Genomic DNA, 24,381 nt, shown 5'->3' with positions numbered 1-24,381 from the left:
CTTCTTGAAGTGCCTTTTAGCAAAGCAGTGAAGCATCATGTGTTCTTCAGAATCATGGAACTGGTCACCTGATCCCTAGTGGACCTCAGCCAGTCGGGTTCAGATTACTCCTGATCAAACTTTCATCACTGCTGTGAGTATCAGTAGCAGGAAGAGGACAGAGAGACGGACATTAACCAGAGACCTGTCAAACCATTTGTCCCATGCACAGTCATGCATGTTTTATCATTTCATCTGAATATTAAATGCAATGACTGGATACTGGTTCTATACTGAATCGTACTGACCAATGTGGCTCCGCCCACTTATTTGAGTGATAACAGGATCATGAGTTTGGATCTGACGGTCAGGATTGTTTTATGTGCAGTCGGATATCTGCTCTCACTACGTCTCCAGACGCCATTTCATTTTTAATGTGATGAAAACCTCTACTGGACCTTCTCTCACCTGCCATCCATCCAGTGGGCTGAGAGGGAAGGCGGGGCTTATCATGTTGGAGGAGGAGCTTGATGAGAGGCTGTGATCAGATGGTGAGTGGGCGGGGTCTGATGGAGGGGGGGAAAGAAAGCCGGAAACAGAGATCTGGGTTTTCTTTAGAAAGGACACGTTAGAGTAGATGGGCGAGTTAGGTAAGAGTGACATAGTGTCCTAAAGAGAGAGAGAGAGAGAGAGAGAGTCAGCCAATAAAAGAACAGTCTACATGTTGACTTTGAACAAAAGAGACTTTTAATTTCATCAACAATCAGGATTTTAAGTTCTGAACCTCAATCAGATCTCACTTAATGAATGATCTCAATATGTGTAACATGTTATTCCATTCTGTTTGCAGCAGATTGTAGTAGCTCTGACTTGCTATCTTGATTTTTTTTTAAAAAAGTACAAAGTCTTCTCACATAGATATTACCTCAAATTAGGTATTTTTTTCTGAGGATTTCATGCCGGTTCGGAGGGTGTGCTGCAAGGAAGATTTTTCTGCATATTTTTTGCTCTTTCAAGACTTGTTATGATGAGTCTTCATGGCAACTAAAGACTTGTTTACAATCGGGATCAACTGATTAACCTCTCCCAAATCAGGATTATCAGCGAAACAACACATCAAATCCTGATGGAGTTGAAAAGAAAGAGAAGAGGATGCAGAGTGGGAGTGAGACAGAGGAGAAAGCGATGGAGATTTAAACCATTTCTCCCGACCGTCTTCATGGGTAATGTGAGATCGCTAGCTAACAAAACGGACGAGCTCGAGATACTAACAAGGTCTCAGAAAGAATACAGAGAGTGCAGTATTATGTGCTTCACCGAGACATGGCTGCATGAACACATCCCTGACTGTAATGTGTCTGTACCGGGCTTTAAAACGGTCCGTGCAGACCGCAGTAGACAACACAGCGGAAAGCTAAAGGGTGGTGGAATTGCAGTGCTGGTTAACCAGCGTTGGTGTCATCCTGGACATGTTACTGTCAAGGAGAAGATATGCACAAGGGACATGGAACTGTTAGCTGTGAGCTTCCGTCCATATTATTTACCCAGAGAGTTTACCTGTGTTATTCTGGTAGCGGTTTATATAATACCTGGTACCGCACCAGACACAGCCTGTGACGTCATCAGCTCCGTCGTTGCTCGGCTACAAACACAGCATCCAAACTCATTCATGGTGAATCTTCCCCGGAGACTTCAACAACGTCTCCCTCTCTGCAACTCTACCAACATTCCAGCAGTTTGTCAGCTGCTCCACCAGAGAAAATAAGATGTTGGACTTATTTTATGCAAATATGAATAATGGATCCAGTTGTTCTGCCCTGCCTCCTTTAGGAAGATCTGACCATAATCTGGTTCTTCTCACCTCCACCTACAAGCCCATCGTTCAGCAGCAACCAGTCATCACAAAGACTATCAAAATCTGGTCTGCTGAAGCTGAAGATGCTCTTAGAGGAGGCTTTGAGGCTACAGACTGGAACGTCCTCTGTGAACCTCATGGAGACGACATCAACGCCATGACTGAGTGTGTGACAGATTACATAAACTTCTGTGTGGACAGCATCGTCCCAACAAGAACAGTGAGGTGCTTCCCCAATAACAAACCCTGGATCACCAGTGAGCTGAAAAAGCTGCTGAACATCAAAAAGAAAGCCTTCAGGGATGGAGACAGGGAGTTATTGAGGGCAACACAAAAACAACTTAAAACACAAACTAAGAAGTGCAAGGAGGACTACAGGAAGAAGTTAGAAAGTCAGCTCCAGCAGAATAACCTGAGGGATGTGTGGTCTGGAATGAAGAAGATCACCGGCTTCAAGTTAAAGGGGGACCAGCCTGATGGAGGTCTGGACAGAGCTAATGAGCTGAACATATTCTTCACCAGGTTCAGTTCACCCCCTACCTCCAGCCCAACAGACCACACACCCTCCATAAGCCCACTGCTTTCCTGTCACGCCTCCAATCTGTCACCCTGCAGCTCAGTCATGGACCAGAACACAGCTTCATCTCCCTCCACATCAGGACATCCTGAGACCTCCACCTTGTTTGTCTCCTGCAATCAGGTTAAGAAGCAACTTGAGAAACTGAACCAGAACAAGGCTGCAGGTCCAGATGGTGTCAGTCCCAGAGTTCTCAAGACCTACTCAAAACAACTATGTCCAATTCTCCAGCACCTTTTCAACACCAGTCTGAGACAAAATAGAGTCCCAGTGCTGTGGAAAACCTCCTGCCTTGTTCCAGTGCCTAAAAAAACACAACCAGCTGAACCAAGTGACTACAGACCAGTTGCCCTGACATCTCACATCATGAAAGTCCTGGAGAGACTCTTACTGGCTCACCTCAACAAGCAAGTAAACACCTTTCAGGACCCATTCCAGTTTGCATATCGTAATGGACTTGGGGTTGAAGGTGCCATCATATACCTGCTCCAGAGAGCACACTCTCATCTGGACCATTCAGGCAGCACTCTGAGGGTCATGTTCTTTCATTTCTCAGTGCTTTTAATACCATTCAGCCTGCTTTGTTATGTGAGAAGCTCCATAAATTCCAGGTGGATACCTCCACAACCACCTGGATCTATGACTACCTCACAAACAGACCCCAGTTTGTGAGACTGAAAGGTTGTGTGTCTGAGATGGAGGTCAGCAGCACTGGTGCACCACAAGGAACTGTACTCTGGCCATTCCTCTTCACTCTGTACACCTCAGACTTCCAGTACAACTCTGAGTCCTGTCATCTGCAGAAATACTCTGATGACTCTGCAGTTGTGGGGTGTATCAGGGATGGACAAGAAGCAGAGTACAGAGAACTGGTCAGTCAGTTTGTTAAATGGTGCGGTGACAATCATCTCATATTAAATAGCAGCAAAACAAAAGAGATGATTGTTGACTTCAGGAGGAAGAAGAATAAACAAAGCACTGTTTCCATCCTGGGAGAGGAGGTGGAGGTGGTGGAGGAATACAAGTATCTTGGAGTTCAGCTGGACAACAAACTGGACTGGAAATGCAACACTGACTACATCTACAAGAAAGGTCAGAGCAGACTGGACTTCTTAAGGAAGCTGAGATGGTTTAACGTCTGCACCAAGATGTTGCATATCTTCTATAAGTCTGTTGTGGAGAGTGCAGTCAGCTTTGCAGCATCTGCTGGGGTAGTAGCATCAGAACCAGAGACTTGAAGAGAATCAACAAACTGATCCAGAAAGCTGTTTCTGTGCTTGGAGTAACTCTGGAGCCGCTGGAGCTGGAGTCATTTCCTGTTTGCCCAGCGTGTCACTGCGGATTGCTACGAGCCGTTGGCTCTTTTAACCTCTTCCTAACTTCTATCTATCGCTAACCAACCACTCACTTTAGCGCACAATATCTTCCCAAGCCACTGTTCTATATATTGCATTCATTTTTGGGATCTTTGGCTTTCTGTTTACTGACTTAAACAGCTCAAGCACTCGGTTTTAGCATGGCTGCTAGCTCTCTTCCCACACCCCGGTCCCCTGCCTTTTCTTGCTCGGTGTGTCTGATGTTTAGCTACTCCTCCGCCTCCTTTAGTGATAACGGTAGGTGTATTAAGTGTAGCAGCTTGGCAGCCTTGGAGGCGAGGCTCTGCGAGTTAGAAGCCCAGCTCCGCACTCAGTTAGGGAAGCAGTTAGTTAGCAAGCCCCCGTTAGCCAGTGCGGAGCTACCAGCCAGGGCAGCTATCCCACCTAGCCGTCCCTCAGCAGTTCCCGCGCAGCCGGGAGCCGAGGCGGGCTGGACGACGGTCAGGCGGAAGCGTAGCCCCAAACCAAAACCCACTGGCCACCACCGACCTGTTCACGTTTCTAACAGATTTCCCCCGCTCGGCGACACACCCGCTGAGGCAGAAACCCTGATTATAGGTAGTTCCATAGTCAGAAACGTGGCTCTAGAGACACCGGGGACCATAGTCAAATGCATTCCTGGGGCCAGAGCAGGCCATGTCGAATCGTATTTGAAACTGCTGGCTAAGGCTAAACGTAAATACCGTAAGATTGTAATTCACGTCGGCGGTAACGACACCCGGTTACGCCAATCGGAGGTCACTAAAATTAATGTTGCTTCGGTGTGTAACTTTGCCAAGAGCATGTCGGACTCCGTAGTTTTCTCTGGTCCCTTGCCAAATTTAATCAGCGATGACATGTTTAGCCGCATGTCATCCTTCAACCGCTGGTTGTCTAGGTGGTGTCCCGATAACAACGTGGGTTTTATAGATAATTGGAGCGCTTTTTGGGGAAAGCCTGGTCTTATTAGGAGAGATGGCATCCATCCCACGTTGGATGGAGCCGCTCTCTTATCTAGCAATATGGACTCTTTTATTAGTCAGCTAAATTGACAACTCAGGGTTGGGACCAGGAGGCAGAATTGTAGTCCTACACACTTTTCTGCAGCTTCCCACCTGCCGCCGCCCACCCAAAACCCCATTCCGACCTTATACAACTCCCCAGCAGTAAGAATTAAACAACACAAAAACACTTCTGGGGTTAATCGTGAAAACCTCATAAAAATAAAAACAATGGATCTGATAAAATCTGAAAATAAGACAATAAAGTGTGGCCTACTGAATATTAGATCCCTCCCAAATAAGTCTTTATTAGTCAATGACTTGATAGGTGATCACCACATTGATTTATTCTGTCTTACGGAAACCTGGTTACAGCAAGAGGATTATGTTAGTATTAATGAAGCTACGCCAGCTAACTATTTAAACATGTTTTGAGGTTGGAAAAATGTTAAATTTAATTCCCCAAGAACTTAGTATTTTGACCAAACTTTCAGACCCCATGTCCTGACCCCTGCGCTCTGATTGGATAATCTAAAGTCCGCCCCAGAGCGCCGGCAAATTTAACTACAGGTCTTCCCGAAACTCACTCTCTGCTCTTATCTTTTTTTGTCTTTTTTCTGCTCTTGTTTTTTTCCTCTCGTTTTTTTTTCTCTCATTTTCTTTTGTTTCTCTCTTGTTTTTTCTTTTTGTTTTCGTTTGATGTTTGCTTTTGTCATGTTTTTGTCCGTCTGGCGTCGTGTTCGTTTTTATTACAGTAAGCTTGCTCAACTGCTTAACACCAGAAAACTCGTCCAATTCCGGCTGAACAATTTTTTGCTTCTGACACACCATCGAAGCTGCTCTCCGGCCCACAAAGACTGTGACCAGTAACGCACGGACGACCCGAACGTTACTGCTCCAGCTGATCCCAGGACTTTGCCGGCACCAGTGACCCGTGGATTCTAATCGGAGTTGGGTTCAGTTTCAGACGTCGAACCAGGCGGTTCCAGGCGAGCTCCTGACTTCTGTGGAGGTCCCCTTTGGACAAGTATCAGGACGACCACTGAATTCTTGCCCACTGGACCCAATGTTCGGGTTCTCGACCACCAAGGCGCTGAAGTAAGGCCGACCCATTATTCCACTGTCTCCGATCCAGCTGGTGTCTCAGCAGAAGCTGCCCTTTTTAAATCCATTCCCCCGGTATCCGCCTGATAGTCTACCCTGACATAATTAGTTAATTTCATTAGACTTGCCATCTTTCCAACTTTCCTAGTTGTGTAAGTTATGTAAGCTGCTTACATAACTTTACCTTTAATAATTTTATTTTACATTTTTGTTGTTGGCTCGGCTCGACCTTCCACACTCTCTCTGTCACTCTCTCTCTATCTCTCTCTCATCTTGGCTAATTCAGTATTTGATGTTTGCTGAAGCTTTTTCTGGTTTACATTATTAATTTCATTTGTGCCTGATGATTTTAACTGGTGTGGTTTTTAATAAAGTGTGTTATACTTTAAGAAGTCGTGGTAGCGTGATCGATCTTTAAGGAAGTGATTTGTTCCCTCTGACGAGAACTTACAGTAAGCGTATTTTGAGACTGATGGTTATCTCTTATTAGATAAATATCATTGTCATATTACGGTATTCCCTGCCTGACAATATAACAAATTTAGGGCTGGGTGGTGCCCCAAGATTGTCCTCTTGTCTAAGGACACAGCCAATAAATAATTAAAACACCCACTGTCGCTCCAACATTGGATCCCAGGTTAACGTTAATGATAATATGCTACACAAGCCTTTACTTAAAAAGCAATCTCTGGATCCAGAGAAATTATAGACCTATATCTAATCTCCCGTTTATGTCCAAAATTCTGGAGAAAATAGTTTCAGCTCAGCTACATGCCCACCTAAGCAGAAATAATTTATTTGAAGAGTTTCAGTCAGGATTTAGAGCTCATCATAGCACTGAGACGGCATTGGTGAAAGTTACTAATGACCTTCTTATGGCCTCAGACAAAGGACTTGTGTCCGTACTTATCTTGCTTGATCTTAGTGCTGCATTTGATACAGTCGATCATAACATTCTGTTACAAAGACTAGAACAGGTGATTGGAATTACAGGTACAGCGTTAAGCTGGTTTAAATCATATTTATCTGATAGACTTCAGTTCGTTCATGTAAATGACAAGTCCTCCTCCCAAACTACAGTAAGTCATGGAGTTCCTCAAGGTTCTGTACTTGGACCAATACTCTTCACGCTATATATGCTCCCTTTAGGCAAAATTATTAGACAGCATGGAATAAACTTTCATTGTTATGCAGATGATACTCAGATATACTTATCCTTTAAACCAGATGAAACAAATCAGCCCGATAGGCTACAAAATTGTCTCATAGACATAAAGACTTGGATGTCTAGAAATTTTCTCCTCTTAAACTCAGATAAGACTGAAGTAATTCTCGTTGGATCTGAAAAACTCAGAGCTAATTTTTCCGGTTTTGTAATGAACCTGGATGGCATTACTTTAGCTTCCAGTGCTACAGTGAGAAACCTTGGAGTAATATTTGACCCTGACCTGTCCTTTGGTCCACATATTAAGCAGGTTACTAAAACAGCCTTCTTTCATTTACGTAATATAGCCAAAATTAGGGACATTCTGTCTCGGAGTGATGCAGAAAAACTGGTTCATGCTTTTGTTACTTCGAGACTAGATTACTGTAACTCTCTATTACTGGGCTGTCCTAAATATGCCCTGAAAAGCCTTCAGCTGATCCAGAATTCTGCAGCCAGAGTCCTGACCAGAACCAGCATGAGAGATCATATTTCTCCAGTTTTAGCCTCTCTTCATTGGCTGCCTGTTGAATCTAGAATAGAATTTAAAATCCTTCTCCTTACATATAAAGCCCTCCACAACCAGGCACCACTATATATCAAAGACCTCATAGTTCCTTATATACCAAGTAGAGTACTTCGTTCGCAGACTGCAGGCTTACTTGTGGTTCCTAGAGTCTCAAAGAGCCGAGCAGGAGGTTATCAGGCCCCTCTCTTATGGAATAAGCTCCCAGTTAGTGTTAGGGAAGCAGACACCCTCCCCACCTTTAAGACTAGGCTGAAGACTTATCTTTTTGATAAGTCCTATAGCTAGGGATGGTTAGCATCCCTTAGTTGTGCTGCTATAGGTTTAGACTGCTGAGGGACATTTCCTGATACACTGAGCTTCTTTCTCTTTATCTCTTTCTTTTACCCCCCCCCATAACAGTGTTGCATCATTAACATGTATGTCTCCTGTCTCAGCAGGTCTCCCTGGCCGGGAGTAGCAGTTCCTGTTGTCTGTTGTCTTTCTGTCCTCTTCCCCCCACACAGCAGAGGCAGATGGCTGCCTGTCCTGAGCCGGGTTCTGCCGGAGGTTTCCTTCCTGTTAAAAGGGAGTTTTTTCCTTCCCACTGTCGCCAGTGTGCTTGCTCAGGATGGGAGATTGAGTTGGACTCAACTCAATCTGTTGGTTTCCTTATATAGGCTGTTATGAATTGGCTTTCATTATGTTTTCCTCTCTGTCTGTAAAGCGACTTGAGATGGCATTGCCGTGATTTGACGCTATATAAATAAAGTTGAATTGAATTGAATCACGACCTGTAGATATAACCAGAACGCATCTCCGCTGGTCTAAGTGGGACTGATGTCTGTCCTCCATTTCAGGTTCTGGTTCTGTTCCAGGCAAAAGAAGCTGTCAGGCTGCAAATTTCCACAGTAACTTTAAGTCCCACCCCCATGACTCTGCATGTACTACTCCATATAAATTTATGGCACCGACCCCCTGTTATCATGCAGCTTGTGGCCCCACCTCATAGTTTGATCCCCGAGCCTCCTCTCACTGTCAAACCAGTCTGACCAGGTCTGTATTCATCCGAAAAGCCTTTCTGATCTGGTTTTTAGTGAGAAACTGGGTGGTGTCAGACCATTTTCCACCCTGCAGAACAGATCTCTTTCAGCGTGACGGAAATGTTTAATCTGTCAGAGGAGAAGAACTTTTTTCTAATTGGATAAGAATTGAATCAGAACTGGAGCCTAACTGGAGCCTGACACATCGACCCCTCGTGGTAAAAAGTTTTGTCTTGTTTAAATCTGAAAAAATGGTTTGTGCTTCAGTCAAAACCAGTCAGGCCAGTACACATGCTGCCTCTCAGGTTACTGGGGCAGTTCCTGATCTGACCTGCAGGGATCGACGCAGCACCATCCTATATTAGTTTCCTGTCCGACCCTGAAAATATCCTGCAGACCGTGACATCACGGCTTCCTGCTGAGCTCATCACATCCTGCTTTGACACCACGACCAGAGCCTGAACTAGACTAAAACCAGCTCCAGTACCACCATTAAACCAGGTCCAGTACCACAATTAAACCAGGTCCAGTACCACCATTAAACCTGCTCCAGTACCACCATTAAAACTGCTCCAGCACCAACTATAAACCTGCTCAAGTACCACCTTTAAACCTGCTCCAGTACCACCATTAAACCAGCTCCAGTACCACCATTAAACCTGCTTCAGTACCACCATTAAACCTGCTCCAGTACCACCCATAAACCAGCTCCAGTACCAACCATAAACCTGCTCCAGTACCACCATTAAACCTGCTCCAGTACCACCCATAAACCTGCTCCAGTACCAACCATAAACCTGCTCCAGTACCACCATTAAACCTGCTCCAGTACCACCTTTAAACCTGCTCCAGTACCACCATTAAACCAGCTCCAGTACCACCATTAAACCTGCTCCAGTACCACCCATAAACCTGCTCCAGTACCAACCATAAATCTGCTCCAGTACCACCATTAAACCTGCTCCAGTACCACCCATAAACAGACCTGATGCAGACCTCTTATAGAACCATAACAGACCTGATGCAGACATCTTATAGAACCATAACAGACCTGATGCAGACCTCTTATGGAACCATAAACAGACCTGATGCAGACGTCTTATAGGACCATAAACAGACCTGATGCAGACCCCTTACAGGACCATAACGGACCTGATGCAGACCCCTTATAGAACCATAACAGACCTGATGCAGACCTCTTATAGAACCATAACAGACCTGATGCAGACCCCTTATAGGACCATAACGGACCTGATGCAGACCCCTTATAGAACCATAACAGACCTGATGCAGACCTCTTATAGAACCATAACAGACCTGATGCAGACCTCTTATAGAACCATAACAAACCTGATGCAGACCTCTTATAGAACCATAACAGACCTGATGCAGACCTCTTATAGAACCATAACAGACCTGATGCAGACCCCTTACAGGACCATAACGGACCTGATGCAGACCCCTTATAGAACCATAACAGACCTGATGCAGACCCCTTATAGAACCATAACAGACCTGATGCAGACGTCTTATAGAACCATAACAGACCTGATGCAGACCTCTTATAGAACCATAACAGACCTGATGCAGACCTCTTATAAAACCATAACGGACCTGATGCAGACCCCTTATAGAACCATAACAGACCTGATGCAGACCCCTTATAGAACCATAACAGACCTGATGCAGACGTCTTATAGAACCATAACAGACCTGATGCAGACCTCTTATAGAACCATAACAGACCTGATGCAGACCTCTTATAGAACCATAACTGACCTGATGCAGACCTCTGATAGAACCATAACAGACCTGATGCAGACGTCTTATAGAACCATAACAGACCTGATGCAGACGTCTTATAGAACCGTAACAGACCTGATGCCTACCCCTTATAGAACCATAACAGACCTGATGCAGACCTCTTATAGAACCATAACAGACCTGATGCAGACCTCTTATAGAACCATAACAGACCTGATGCAGACCTCTTATAGAACCATAACAGACCTGATGCAGACCCCTTATATGACCATAACGGACCTGATGCAGACCCCTTATAGAACCATAACAGACCTGATGCAGACCCCTTATAGAACCATAACAGACCTGATGCAGACCTCTTATAGAACCATAACAGACCTGATGCAGACGTCTTATAGAACCATAACAGACCTGATGCAGACCTCTTATAGACCATAACTGACCTGATGCAGACCTCTGATAGAACCATAACAGACCTGATGCAGACCTCTTATAGAACCATAACAGACCTGATGCAGACCTCTTATAGAACCATAACAGACCTGATGCAGACCTCTTATAGAACCATAACTGACCTGATGCAGACCTCTGATAGAACCATAACAGACCTGATGCAGACGTCTTATAGAACCATAACAGACCTGATGCAGACCTCTTATAGAACCATAACTGACCTGATGCAGACCTCTGATAGAACCATAACAGACCTGATGCAGACCTCTTATAGAACCATAACAGACCTGATGCAGACCTCTTATAGAACCATAACAGACCTGATGCAGACCTCTTATAGAACCATAACTGACCTGATGCAGACCTCTGATAGAACCATAACAGACCTGATGCAGACCTCTTATAGAACCATAACAGACCTGATGTAGACGTCTTATAAAACCATAACAGACCTGATGCAGACGTCTTATAGAACCATAACAGACCTGATGCAGACGTCTTATAGAACCGTAACAGACCTGATGCCTACCCCTTATAGAACCATAACAGACCTGATGCAAACGTCTTATAGAACCATAACAGACCTGATGCAGACCCCTTATAGAACCATAACAGACCTGATGCAGACGTCTTATAGAACCATAACAGACCTGATGCAGACCCCTTATAGAACCATAACAGACCTGATGCAGACCTCTTATAGAACCATAACAAACCTGATGCAGACCTCTTATAGAACCATAACAGACCCGATGCAGACGTCTTATAGAACCATAACAGACCTGATGCAGACCCCTTATAGAACCATAACAAACCTGATGCAGACCTCTTATAGAACCATAACGGACCTGATGCAGACCTCTTATAGAACCATAACAGACCTGATGCAGACCCCTTATAGAACCATAACAGACCTGATGCAGACCCCTTATAGAACCCTAACAGACCTGATGCAGACCTCTGATAGAACCCTAACAGACCTGATGCAGACCTCTTATAGAACCATAAAAGACCTGATGCAGACCTCTTATAGAACCATAACAGACCTGATTCAGACCTCTTATAGAACCATAACAGACCTGATGCAGACCCCTTATTGAACCATAACAGACCTGATGCAGACATCTTATAGAACCATAACAGACCTGATGCAGAAGTCTTATAGAACCGTAACAGACCTGATGCAGACCCCTTATAGAACCGTAACAGACCTGATGTAGACCTCTCATAGAACCATAACAGACCTGATGCAGACCTCTTATAGAACCATAACAGACCTGATGCAGAAGTCTTATAGAACCGTAACAGACCTGATGCAGACGTCTTATAGAACCATAACAGAACCGATGCAGACCTCTTATAGAACCATAACTGACCTGATGCAGACCTCTGATAGAACCATAACAGACCTGATGCAGATGTCTTATAGAACCGTAACAGACCTGATGCAGACGTCTTATAGAACCATAACAGAACCGATGCAGATGTCTTATAGAACCATAACAGAACCGATGCAGACGTCTTATAGAACCATAACAGACCTGATGCAGACCTCTTATAGAACCATAACAGACCTGATGCAGACCTCTTATAGAACCATAACAGACCTGATGCAGACGTCTTATAGAACCATAACGGACCTGATGCAGACCTCTTATAGAACCGTAACAGACCTGATGCAGACCCCTTATAGAACCATAACAGACCTGATGCAGACCCCTTATAGAACCATAACAGACCTGATGCAAACCCCTTATAGAACCGTAACAGACCTGATGCAGACCTCTTATAGAACCATAACAGACCTGATGCAGACGTCTTATAGAACCATAACAGACCTGATGCAGACCCCTTATAGAACCATAACAGACTTGATGCAGACATCTTATAGAACCATAACAGACCTGATGCAGACCTCTTATAGAACCATGACAAACCTGATGCAGACCCCTTATAGAACCATAACAGACCTGATGCAGACCCCTTATAGAACCATAACAGACCTGATGCAGACCCCTTATAGAACCATAACAGACCTGATGCAGACCTCTTATAGAAATATAACAGACCTGAGACAGACCTCTTATAGAACCATAACAGACCTGATGCAGACGTCTTATAGAACCATAACAGACCTGATGCAGACGTCTTATAGAACCATAACAGACCTGATGCAGACCTCTTATAGAACCATAACCGACCCGATGCAGACGTCTTATAGAACCATAACAGACCTGATGCAGACCTCTTATAGAACCATAACAGACCTGATGGAAACGTCTTATAGAACCATAACAGACCTGATGGAAACGTCTTATAGAACCATAACAGACCTGATGCAGACCTCTTATAGAACCATAACAGACCTGATGCAGACCTCTTATAGAACCATAACAGACCTGATGCAGACCTCTTATAGAACCATAACAGACCTGATGCAGACCTCTTATAGAACCATAACAGACCTGATGCAGACGTCTTATAGAACCGTAATAGACCTGATGCAGACCTCTTATAGAACCATAACAGACCTGATGCAGACCCCTTATAGAACCGTAACAGACCTGATGCAGACGTCTTATAGAACCGTAACAGACCTGATGCAGACCCCTTATAGAACCATAACAGACCTGATGCAGACCCCTTATAGAACCGTAACAGACCTGATGCAGACCTCTTATAGAACCATAACAGACCTGATGCAGACCACTTATAGAACCATAACAGACCTGATGCAGACGTCTTATAGAACCATAAAAGACCTGATGCAGACCTCTTATAGAACAATAACAGACCCGATGCAGACCTCTTATAAAACCATAACAAACCTGATGCAGACCTCTTATAGAACCATAACGGACCTGATGCAGACCTCTTATAGAACCATAACAGACCTGATGCAGACCTCTTATAGAACCATAAAAGACCTGATGCAGACCTCTTATAGAACCGTAACAGACCTGATGCAGACCCCTTATAGAACCATAACAGACCTGATGCAGACCCCTTATAGAACCATAACAGACCTGATGCAAACCCCTTATAGAACCGTAACAGACCTGATGCAGACCTCTTATAGAACCATAACAGACCTGATGCAGACGTCTTATAGAACCATAACAGACCTGATGCAGACCCCTTATAGAACCATAACAGACTTGATGCAGACCCCTTATAGAACCGTAACAGACCTGATGCAGACCTCTTATAGAACCATAACAGACCTGATGCAGACCTCTTATAGAACCATAACAGACTTGATGCAGACATCTTATAGAACCATAACAGACCTGATGCAGACGTCTTATAGAACCATGACAAACCTGATGCAGACCCCTTATAGAACCATAACAGACCTGATGCAGACCCCTTATAGAACCATAACAGACCTGATGCAGACCCCTTATAGAACCATAACAGACCTGATGCAGACCTCTTATAGAAATATAACAGACCCGATGCAGACGTCTTATAGAACCATAACAGACCTGAGACAGACCTCTTATAGAACCGTAACAGACCTGATGCAGACGTCTTATAGAACCATAACAGACCTGATGCAGACCTCTTATAGAACCATAACCGACCCGATGCAGACGTCTTATAGAACCATAACAGACCTGATGCAGACCTCTTATAGAACCATAACAAACCTGATGCAGACCTCTTATAGAACCATAACAGACCCGATGCAGACCTCTTATAAAACCATAACAAACCTGATGCAGACCTCTTATAGAACCATAACGGACCTGATGCAGACCTCTTATAGAACCATAACAGACCTGATGCAGACCTCTTATAGAACCATAAAAGACCTGATGCAGACCTCTTATAGAACCATAACAGACCTGATGCAGACCTCTTATAGAACCATAACAGACCTGATGCAGACCTCTTATAGAACCATAACAGACCTGATGCAGACCTCTTATAAAACCATAACAAACCTGATGCAGACCTCTTATAGAATCGTAACAGACCTAAAGCAGACCTCTTATAGAACCATAACAGACCTGATGCAGACCCCTTATAGAACCATAACAGACCTGATGCAGACCCCTTATAGAACCATAACAGACCTGATGCAGACCTCTTATAGAACCATAACAGACCTGATTCAGACCTCTTATAGAACCATAACAGACCTGATGCAGACCTCTTATAGAACCATAACAGATCTGATGCAGACCTCTTATAGAACCATAACAGACCTGATGCAGACGTCTTATAGAACCATAACAGACCTGACGCAAACCCCTTATAGAACCGTAACAGACCTGATGCAGACCTCTTATAGAACCATAACAGACCTGATGCAGACCCCTTATAGAACCCTAACAGACCTGATGCAGACCCTTTATAGAACCATAACAGACCTGATGCAGACCCCTTATAGAACCATAACAGACTTGATGCAGACATCTTATAGAACCATAACAGACCTGATGCAGACGTCTTATAGAACCATGACAAACCTGATGCAGACCCCTTATAGAACCATAACAGACCTGATGCAGACCCCTTATAGAACCATAACAGACCTGATGCAGACCCCTTATAGAACCATAACAGACCTGATGCAGACCTCTTATAGAACCATAACAGACCCGATGCAGACGTCTTATAGAACCATAACAGACCTGATGCAGACCTCTTATAGAACCATAACAGACCTGATGGAAACGTCTTATAGAACCATAACAGACCTGATGCAGACCTCTTATAGAACCATAACCGACCCGATGCAGACGTCTTATAGAACCATAACAGACCTGATGCAGACCTCTTATAGAACCATAACAGACCTGATGGAAACGTCTTATGGAACCATAACAGACCTGATGCAGACCTCTTATAGAACCGTAACAGACCTGATGCAGACCCCTTATAGAACCATAACAGACCTGATGCAGACCCCTTATAGAACCGTAACAGACCTGATGCAGACCTCTTATAGAACCATAACAGACCTGATGCAGACCTCTTATAGAACCATAACAGACCTGAGGCAGACGTCTTATAGAACCATAACAAACCTGATGCAGACCTCTTATAGAACCATAACAGACCCGATGCAGACCTCTTATAAAACCATAACAAACCTGATGCAGACCTCTTATAGAACCATAACAGACCTGATGCAGACGTCTTATAGAACCATAACAGACCTGATGCAGACCTCTTATAGAACCATAACAGACCTGATGCAGACCTCTTATAGAACCATAACAGACCTGATGCAGACCTCTTATAGAACCATAACAGACCTGATGCAGACATCTTATAGAACCATAACAGACCTGATGCAGACCTCTTATAGAACCATAACAGACCTGATGCAGACCTCTTATAGAACCATAAAAGACCTGATGCAGACCTCTTTTAGAACCATAACAGACCTGATGCAGACCTCTTATAGAACCATAACAGACCTGATGCAGACCTCTTATAGAACCATAACAGACCTGATGCAGACCTCTTATAAAACCATAACAAACCTGATGCAGACCTCTTATAAAACCGTAACAGACCTAAAGCAGACCTCTTATGGAACCATAACAGACCTGATGCAGACGTCTTATAGAACCATAACAGACCTGATGCAGACCTCTTATAGAACCGTAACAGACCTGATGCAGACATCTTATAGAACCATAAAAGACCTGATGCAGACCTCTTTTAGAACCATAACAGACCTGATGCAGACCTCTTATAGAACCATAACAGACCTGATGCAGACCTCTTATAGAACCATAAAAGACCTGATGCAGACCTCTTTTAGAACCATAACAGACCTGATGCAGACCTCTTATAGAACCATAACAGACCTGATGCAGACCTCTTATAGAACCATAACAGACCTGATGCAGACCTCTTATAAAACCATAACAAACCTGATGCAGACCTCTTATAAAACCGTAACAGACCTAAAGCAGACCTCTTATAGAACCATAACAGACCTGATGCAGACCTCTTATAGAACCATAACAGACCTGATGCAGACCCCTTATAGAACCATAACAGACCTGATGCAGACCTCTTATAGAACCATAACAGACCTGATGCAGACCTCTTATAGAACCATAACAGACCTGATGCAGACCTCTTATAGAACCATAACAGACCTGATGCAGACCTCTTATAGAACCATAACAGACCTGATGCAGACCTCTTATAGAACCATAACAGACCTGATGCAGACCTCCTATAGAACCATAACAGACCTGATGCAGACCTCTTATAGAACCATAACAAACCTGATGCAGACCTCTTATAGAACCATAACAGACCCGATGCAGACCTCTTATAAAACCATAACAAACCTGATGCAGACCTCTTATAGAACCATAACAGACCTGATGCAGACGTCTTATAGAACCATAACAGACCTGATGCAGACCTCTTATAGAACCATAACAGACCTGATGCAGACCTCTTATAGAACCATAACAGACCTGATGCAGACCTCTTATAGAACCATAACAGACCTGATGCAGACATCTTATAGAACCATAACAGACCTGATGCAGACCTCTTATAGAACCATAACAGACCTGATGCAGACCTCTTATAGAACCATAAAAGACCTGATGCAGACCTCTTTTAGAACCATAACAGACCTGATGCAGACCTCTTATAGAACCATAACAGACCTGATGCAGACCTCTTATAGAACCATAACAGACCTGATGCAGACCTCTTATAAAACCATAACAAACCTGATGCAGACCTCTTATAAAACCGTAACAGACCTAAAGCAGACCTCTTATAGAACCATAACAGACCTGATGCAGACCCCTTATAGAACCATAACAGACCTGATGCAGACCTCTTATAGAACCATAACAGACCTGATGCAGACCTCTTATAGAACCATAACAGACCTGATGCAGACCTCTTATAGAACCATAACAGACCTGATGCAGACCTCTTATAGAACCATAACAGACCTGATGCAGACCCCTTATAGAACCATAACAGACCTGATGCAGACCTCCTATAGAACCATAACAGACCTGATGCAGACCTCTTATAGAACCATAACAGACCTGATGCAGACCTCTTATAGAACCATAACAGACCTGATGCAGACGTCTTATAGAACCATAACAGACCTGATGCAGACGTCTTATAGAACCATAACAGACCTGATGCAGACCCCTTATAGAACCATAACAGACCTGATGCAGACATCTTATAGAACCATAACAGACCTGATGCAGACCTCTTATAGAACCATAACAGACCTGATTCAGACCTCTTATAGAACCATAACAGACCTGATGCAGACCTCTTATAGAACCATAACAGACCTGATTCAGACCTCTTATAGAACCATAACAGACCTGATGCAGACCTCTTATAGAACCATAACAGACCTGATTCAGACCTCTTATAGAACCATAACAGACCTGATGCAGACCTCTTATAGAACCATAACAGACCTGATGCAGACCTCTTATAGAACCATAACAGACCTGATGCAGACGTCTTATAGAACCATAACAGACCTGATGCAGACGTCTTATAGAACCATAACAGACCTGATGCAGACGTCTTATAGAACCATAACAGACCTGATGCAGACCTCTTATAGAACCATAACAGACCTGATGCAGACCTCTTATAGAACCATAACAGACCTGATGCAGACCTCTTATAGAACCATAACAGACCTGATGCAGACCCCTTATAGAACCATAACAGACCTGATGCAGACCTCTTATAGAACCATAACAGACCTGATGCAGACGTCTTATAGAACCATAACAGACCTGATGCAGACGTCTTATAGAACCATAACAGACCTGATGCAGACGTCTTATAGATCCATAACAGACCTGATGCAGACCTCTTATAGAACCATAACAGACCTGATGCAGACGTCTTATAGAACCATAACAGACCTGATGCAGACCTCTTATAGAACCATAACAGACCTGATGCAGACGTCTTATAGAACCATAACAGACCTGATGCAGACGTCTTATAGAACCATAACAGACCTGATGCAGACGTCTTATAGAACCATAACAGACCTGATGCAGACGTCTTATAGAACCATAACAGACCTGATGCAGACCTCTTATAGAACCATAACAGACCTGATGCAGACGTCTTTTAGAACCATAACAGACCTGATGCAGACCTCTTATAGAACCATAACAGACCTGATGCAGACCCCTTATAGAACCATAACAGACCTGATGCAGACCTTTTATAGAACCATAACAGACCTGATGCAGACCTCTTATAGAACCATAACAGACCTGATGCAGACCTCTTATAGAACCGTAACAGACCTGATGCAGACCCCTTATAGAACCATAACAGACCTGATGCAGACCCCTCATAGAACCGTAACAGACCTGATGCAGACCCCTTATAGAACCATAACAGACCTGATGCAGACCTCTTATAGAACCATAACAGACCTGATGCAGACGTCTTATAGAACCATAACAGACCTGATGCAGACGTCTTATAGAACCATAACAGACCTGATGCAGACCCCTTATAGAATCATAACAGACCTGATGCAGACCTCTTATAGAACCATAACAGACCTGATGCAGACCTCTTATAGAACCATAACAGACCTGATGCAGACCTCTTATAGAACCGTAACAGACCTGATGCAGACCCCTTATAGAACCATAACAGACCTGATGCAGACCCCTCATAGAACCGTAACAGACCTGATGCAGACCCCTTATAGAACCATAACAGACCTGATGCAGACCTCTTATAGAACCATAACAGACCTGACTGATTGTTTTTTTTATATACTTGAAGTTTTTCAGGGGTCTTACCTTTGTGGTGGTTGGAGGAGGCGGAGCAGGTAGAGGAAGTCCCATTTCAGGTGCTGATCCTGGACACTGTTTTTCTCCAACCAGAGCCTCCAGGTCCAGGTTCAGGTCCTGGATGGACTCATAGATGTGGTTTGAGTTTTCCTCCCTTGGTAAATTCTCTTCTTCACTGCTCTCATCAATGCTCATCTCCTCCTCAACTATTTCCTCCTCATTCTCAGGGTTTATTGGGATGTCCTGGTTGTCATGGTTATCCTCAGATGATAAGGACGTGTTGTGGGAGTTGTTGTGTGGGGGAACCACTGGCATCTCCACTGGAATAGGCTGAGTCTGGAGTCGGGGTGTGGATTGGGGATCTGCTGGACTGAAGCTGGGAACTCTGGCTTTCCCAGATTCCCTGTGATCCTCCAGAGGGGCCTTCTGTCCATCGTCACCCATGTTCTTAGCGCTGCTGGACCCTGTGGACCTGGCCTCTGCGGGACTAGCAGGAAGGCTGCTGGAGTATTTAGATGGTGGGACCACCTGAGCAGCTTTGTCCTGTATGTCCAATGGGACTCCAAATGTGGACATACGGTTCTCATTTTTGTGATACCTGTTGGAAGCATCAGTTCTGAGACGGATCATCATCTCATCAGCTGGTTTGGTTCTGGGCTCCTCCAGAGGCTTTGGGATAAGGACGGGAACAGGAACAGGGACAGGAGTCACAACAGGATGTGTCACTGGTTCAGGACTGGGTGGCTCAGCAAAGTCCAGAGGGGATGGGATGTTTTCAGGCAGCTCTTTGACATACTTGGCCGGAATGTAAAAGGACTTGGAACTGCAGTCGTTTCTGACCTGCCACCAGTGGTCATTGGTCTTAGCTAGGAGGACATAGCGCTCATTGGGTTTGATGGAGACCAGCTCCCCATCCCTACCTTTATACTCGTACTCAAACTCCACCAGGACCAGACCCAGACCTGAAAGAGCAGGTTCAAATGTTATTGCAGCCTGAACATGAACCAGGTCACAACAAAACTTGCAGGGCTCAGAAAGTTGAAGGGTTCATTCTGAGACTGGATCAGAACCTCTCAAACAACTTCACTTCTCATATTTTCTGAAATTCTGTTGAAGTCCTGCTTCAAGTTTCACCAAGGCTGGAAAAATCACAAGGTTTGCATGTAACTTTGGTGGAACAGGATTTATCTTTGCTGAACTGAAGGTTCAGGAACCAGCCTGAGCTAGGGAACCAACTCACCTCTGCTTATCAAGGAAGAATTTGCGGCCATGCTGACCCTCTGGTCCACAGGTCCTGCCCCCTCAAATAGATGACTCTGAAGATGAGGGGTCAAAGGTCAGCTGTGATTTTCAGTCTCCTAAAAAGAAAAGACATCACCCTTTCAGACCTGATCTGGACTCTAGATCTAGAATCCAGATGTGGACTGTATTGTGGTCATTTGGAGTCTTTCTCTGATTTTGTTTCGTTTTTAACCAGACACTCCAGACCTGTACCAGACCTGTACAGTCTTCCCTCTGTGGTCGTAAAGCTGGACTGACCTCCATCAATCAAATCCAACTAAAAGACATCTTCTCTGCTTTTAACTTTAGCATCTTTTCTGTTTTCCACTCACAGATCAAACCTGAAAAATGAAGAAGAAAAGGAGACACCCGAAAAGAAGACCAAGCATTTGCTGCTGATTCCTGCAATAACTGAAGCAGCAGCTGCTGGAACACGGAACGCTCCAGGAATGTCAGGAATGGATTCATGTTCATGTCGGAACAAGTCTGTTTGTTTCAGCTCAACAACAACACATCTTCATCTTCAGAAAGCATAGTCTTCATCACAGACAGACAGATAGATGAACAGACGGATAAACAGACAGATAGATAGATATAGTAACATACTCCTGAACATCTTCCATTATAGTTCCACCAAATAATTTAATGGTGTTACTGCATCTGTTCTATAAGGGAGCACTGACTCGGGTGGTAGAACCGCTTTTCATGTAGCCTGATGGTCGGTGGTTCGAGTCTTGCTCCCAGGCCCGAGGAGGCTTGTTCTCTGTGGGCTGGTCCCCAGCCCGGATAAATGCAGAGGGTTACGTCAGGAAGGGCATCCGGCATAAAATGTGCAAAATTACCCAAGCAATGATTCACTGTGGTAACCCTTCCAAAAACCGCGGTCCTGCCATGGTCCTGCCATGGTCCTGCCATGGTCCCCCCATTCTTCCGCCATGGTCTCGCCAGGATTCTTACTCAGGAATCTGGGTCAGGACTGTTCTCAGGACCAGAGCAGAGTTCACTTAGCTCCGGACAGTCCAGATCGGACTAGATATACTCCACCAGCCTGAAACAGCAGATAACTTTCCCAAAAGGCAGACCAAAGATGGTTGCCATGGCAGTAGAGACTGGTAGAGGTAACTCAGAGGGTTGTGGTGAAGCCAAGAAACATCTGAGCCAAGCACTCTGTCTGAAAGAACAATGGCAGGAGGCTGATCTCAGACCAGCTGTTGACAGAGGGAAACTCTCTACTTCCTGTCTGCTAAACACCCCGCCCACACTCCTACAGAAACCACACCCCCTTGTAACATCACACCCTCGTCTGTGTGTGTTTCCTGTCTTTGTCCAGGAACAATACAGGCAGCGTTCGGAGAGTACAAACACAGTGATGACATGATCAATACATCAGATCAGGGACGTCCAGCAGACGCCTCTACTGTAATGCGAACGTCTCTTTCACTAGAACGTCTCCTTTATTAGAACGTCTTTCACTAGAATGTCTCCTTCTATTTTACAAAAACGTGTTATTTACGAAAACGTCACCTTTCTTAAAACATATCATTTAACAGAATGTCTTCCTGACTGTAACGTCTCCTTTAATAGAATGTCAACTTTACGAAAAAGTATCCTGTCCTCAAACACCTCCTTTCATCGACAGTTTCCTTTACAGGAACATTTCTTTCACCAGAACATCTCCTTAACTACAGTCACTGACTTACTAACTGACTTTTTTACTGGAACATCTCTTTCACTGGAATGTCTCTTTGACTAGAACATCTTTTTTACTTAGAACGTCTGTTTTACTAGAACGTCGTTTTTACTGGAATGTCTCTTTTACGAGAATGTCTCTTTTACTGGAACGTCTCCTTCACTGGAATGTCTCTTTTACTGGAACGTCTCCTTCACTGGAATGTCTCTTTTACTGGAACGTCTCTTTCACTGGAATGTCTCTTTTACTGGAACGTCTCCTTCACTGGAATGTCTCTTTTACTGGAACGTCTCTTTCACTGGAATGTCTCTTTTACTGGAACGTCTGTTTTGCTAGAAGGTCTTTTTTACTAGAACGTCTTTTTTATTGGAACTTCTCTTTTACTAGAAGATCTCTTTCACTGGAACGTCTCTTTCACTGGAACGTCTGTTTTACAAGAACGTCTCTTTCACTGGAACGTCTCTTTCACTGGAACGTCTGTTTTACTAGAACGTCTCTTTCACTGGAACGTCTCTTTCACTGGAACGTCTGTTTTACTAGAACGTCTCTTTCACTGGAACGTCTCTTTTACTAGAAGGTCTTTTTCACTAGAACGTCTCTTTTCCTGGAACGTCTTTTTTACTGGAATGTCTCTTTCATTGGAATGTCTCTTTTACTGGGACGTCTGTTTTACTGGAACGTCTGTTTTATTAGAACATCTCTTTTACTAGAACGTCTCTTTTACTGGAACATCTGTTTTACTGGAACGTCTGTTTTACAAGAACGTCTCTTTTACTGAAACGTCTGTTTATACTGGAATGTCTCTTTCACTGGAACGTCTCTTTTACAAGAACATCTCTTTCACTGAAACGTATACTAGAACGTCTCTTTGACTGGGACGTCTGTTTTGCTGGAACGTCTGTTTTACTAGAACATTTCTTTTACTAGAACGTCTCTTATACTAGAACGTCTCTTTTACTGGAATGTCTCTTTCATTGGAATGTCTCTTTCACTGGAACGTCTCTTTTACTGGGACGTCTGTTTTACTGGAACGTCTCTTTCACTGGAACATCTCTTTCACTGGAACGTTTGTTTTACTAGAACATCTTTTTTACTAGAAAGTCTGTTTTACTAGAACGTCTTTTTTACTGGAAAGTCTCTTTTACAAGAATGTCTCTTTTACTGGAACGTCTGTTTTACTAGAACGTCTCTTTCACTGGAATGTCTCTTTCACTGGAACGTCTCTTTTACTGGAACGTCTTTTTTACTGGAACGTCTGTTTTACTAGAACGTTTCTTTTCCTGGAACGTCTTTTTTACTGGAATGTCTCTTTCATTGGAATGTCTCTTTTACTGGGACGTCTGTTTTACTGGAACGTCTGTTTTATTAGAACATCTCTTTTACTAGAACGTCTCTTTTACTGGAACATCTGTTTTACTGGAACGTCTGTTTTACAAGAACGTCTCTTTTACTGAAACGTCTGTTTATACTGGAATGTCTCTTTCACTGGAATGTCTCTTTTACAAGAACGTCTCTTTTACTGAAACGTATACTAGAACGTCTCTTTTACTGGGACGTCTGTTTTGCTGGAACGTCTGTTTTACTAGAACATCTCTTTTACTAGAACATCTCTTTCACTGGAACTTCTGTTTTACTAGAACGTCTCTTTCACTGGAACGTCTCTTTTACTGGAACGTCTTTTTTAATGGAACGTCTGTTTTGCTAGAACATCTCTTTTACTAGAACGTCTTTTTCACTGGAATGTCTTATTTACTAGAACGTCT

At 43.9% G+C, this 24,381-nt stretch overlaps 1 protein-coding gene across 1 annotated transcript in view; it reads right to left on the bottom strand.

The window, feature by feature from the left end:
* LOC306765495 (rho GTPase-activating protein 27-like) overlaps positions 1 to 24,381 on the bottom strand; it is a 134,586-nt gene that overhangs the window by 43,670 nt on the left and 66,535 nt on the right. The window contains exons 2-3 of the mRNA XM_079252973.1: positions 20,888 to 21,005; positions 19,657 to 20,609 (exon numbers count right to left, since the gene is read on the bottom strand). Coding sequence (XP_079109099.1) covers positions 19,657 to 20,609; positions 20,888 to 20,918 — 984 coding nt within the window. The 5' untranslated portion in view covers positions 20,919 to 21,005. The remainder of the gene's footprint in view (positions 1 to 19,656; positions 20,610 to 20,887; positions 21,006 to 24,381) is intronic.

Source organism: Telmatherina bonti (assembly GCF_933228915.1).
Source record: "Telmatherina bonti genome assembly, chromosome: 14".
NCBI lineage: Eukaryota > Metazoa > Chordata > Actinopteri > Atheriniformes > Telmatherinidae > Telmatherina > Telmatherina bonti.
Note: the sequence above shows the minus strand (reverse complement) of the source record. Positions and strands in the feature narration are given on the sequence as shown.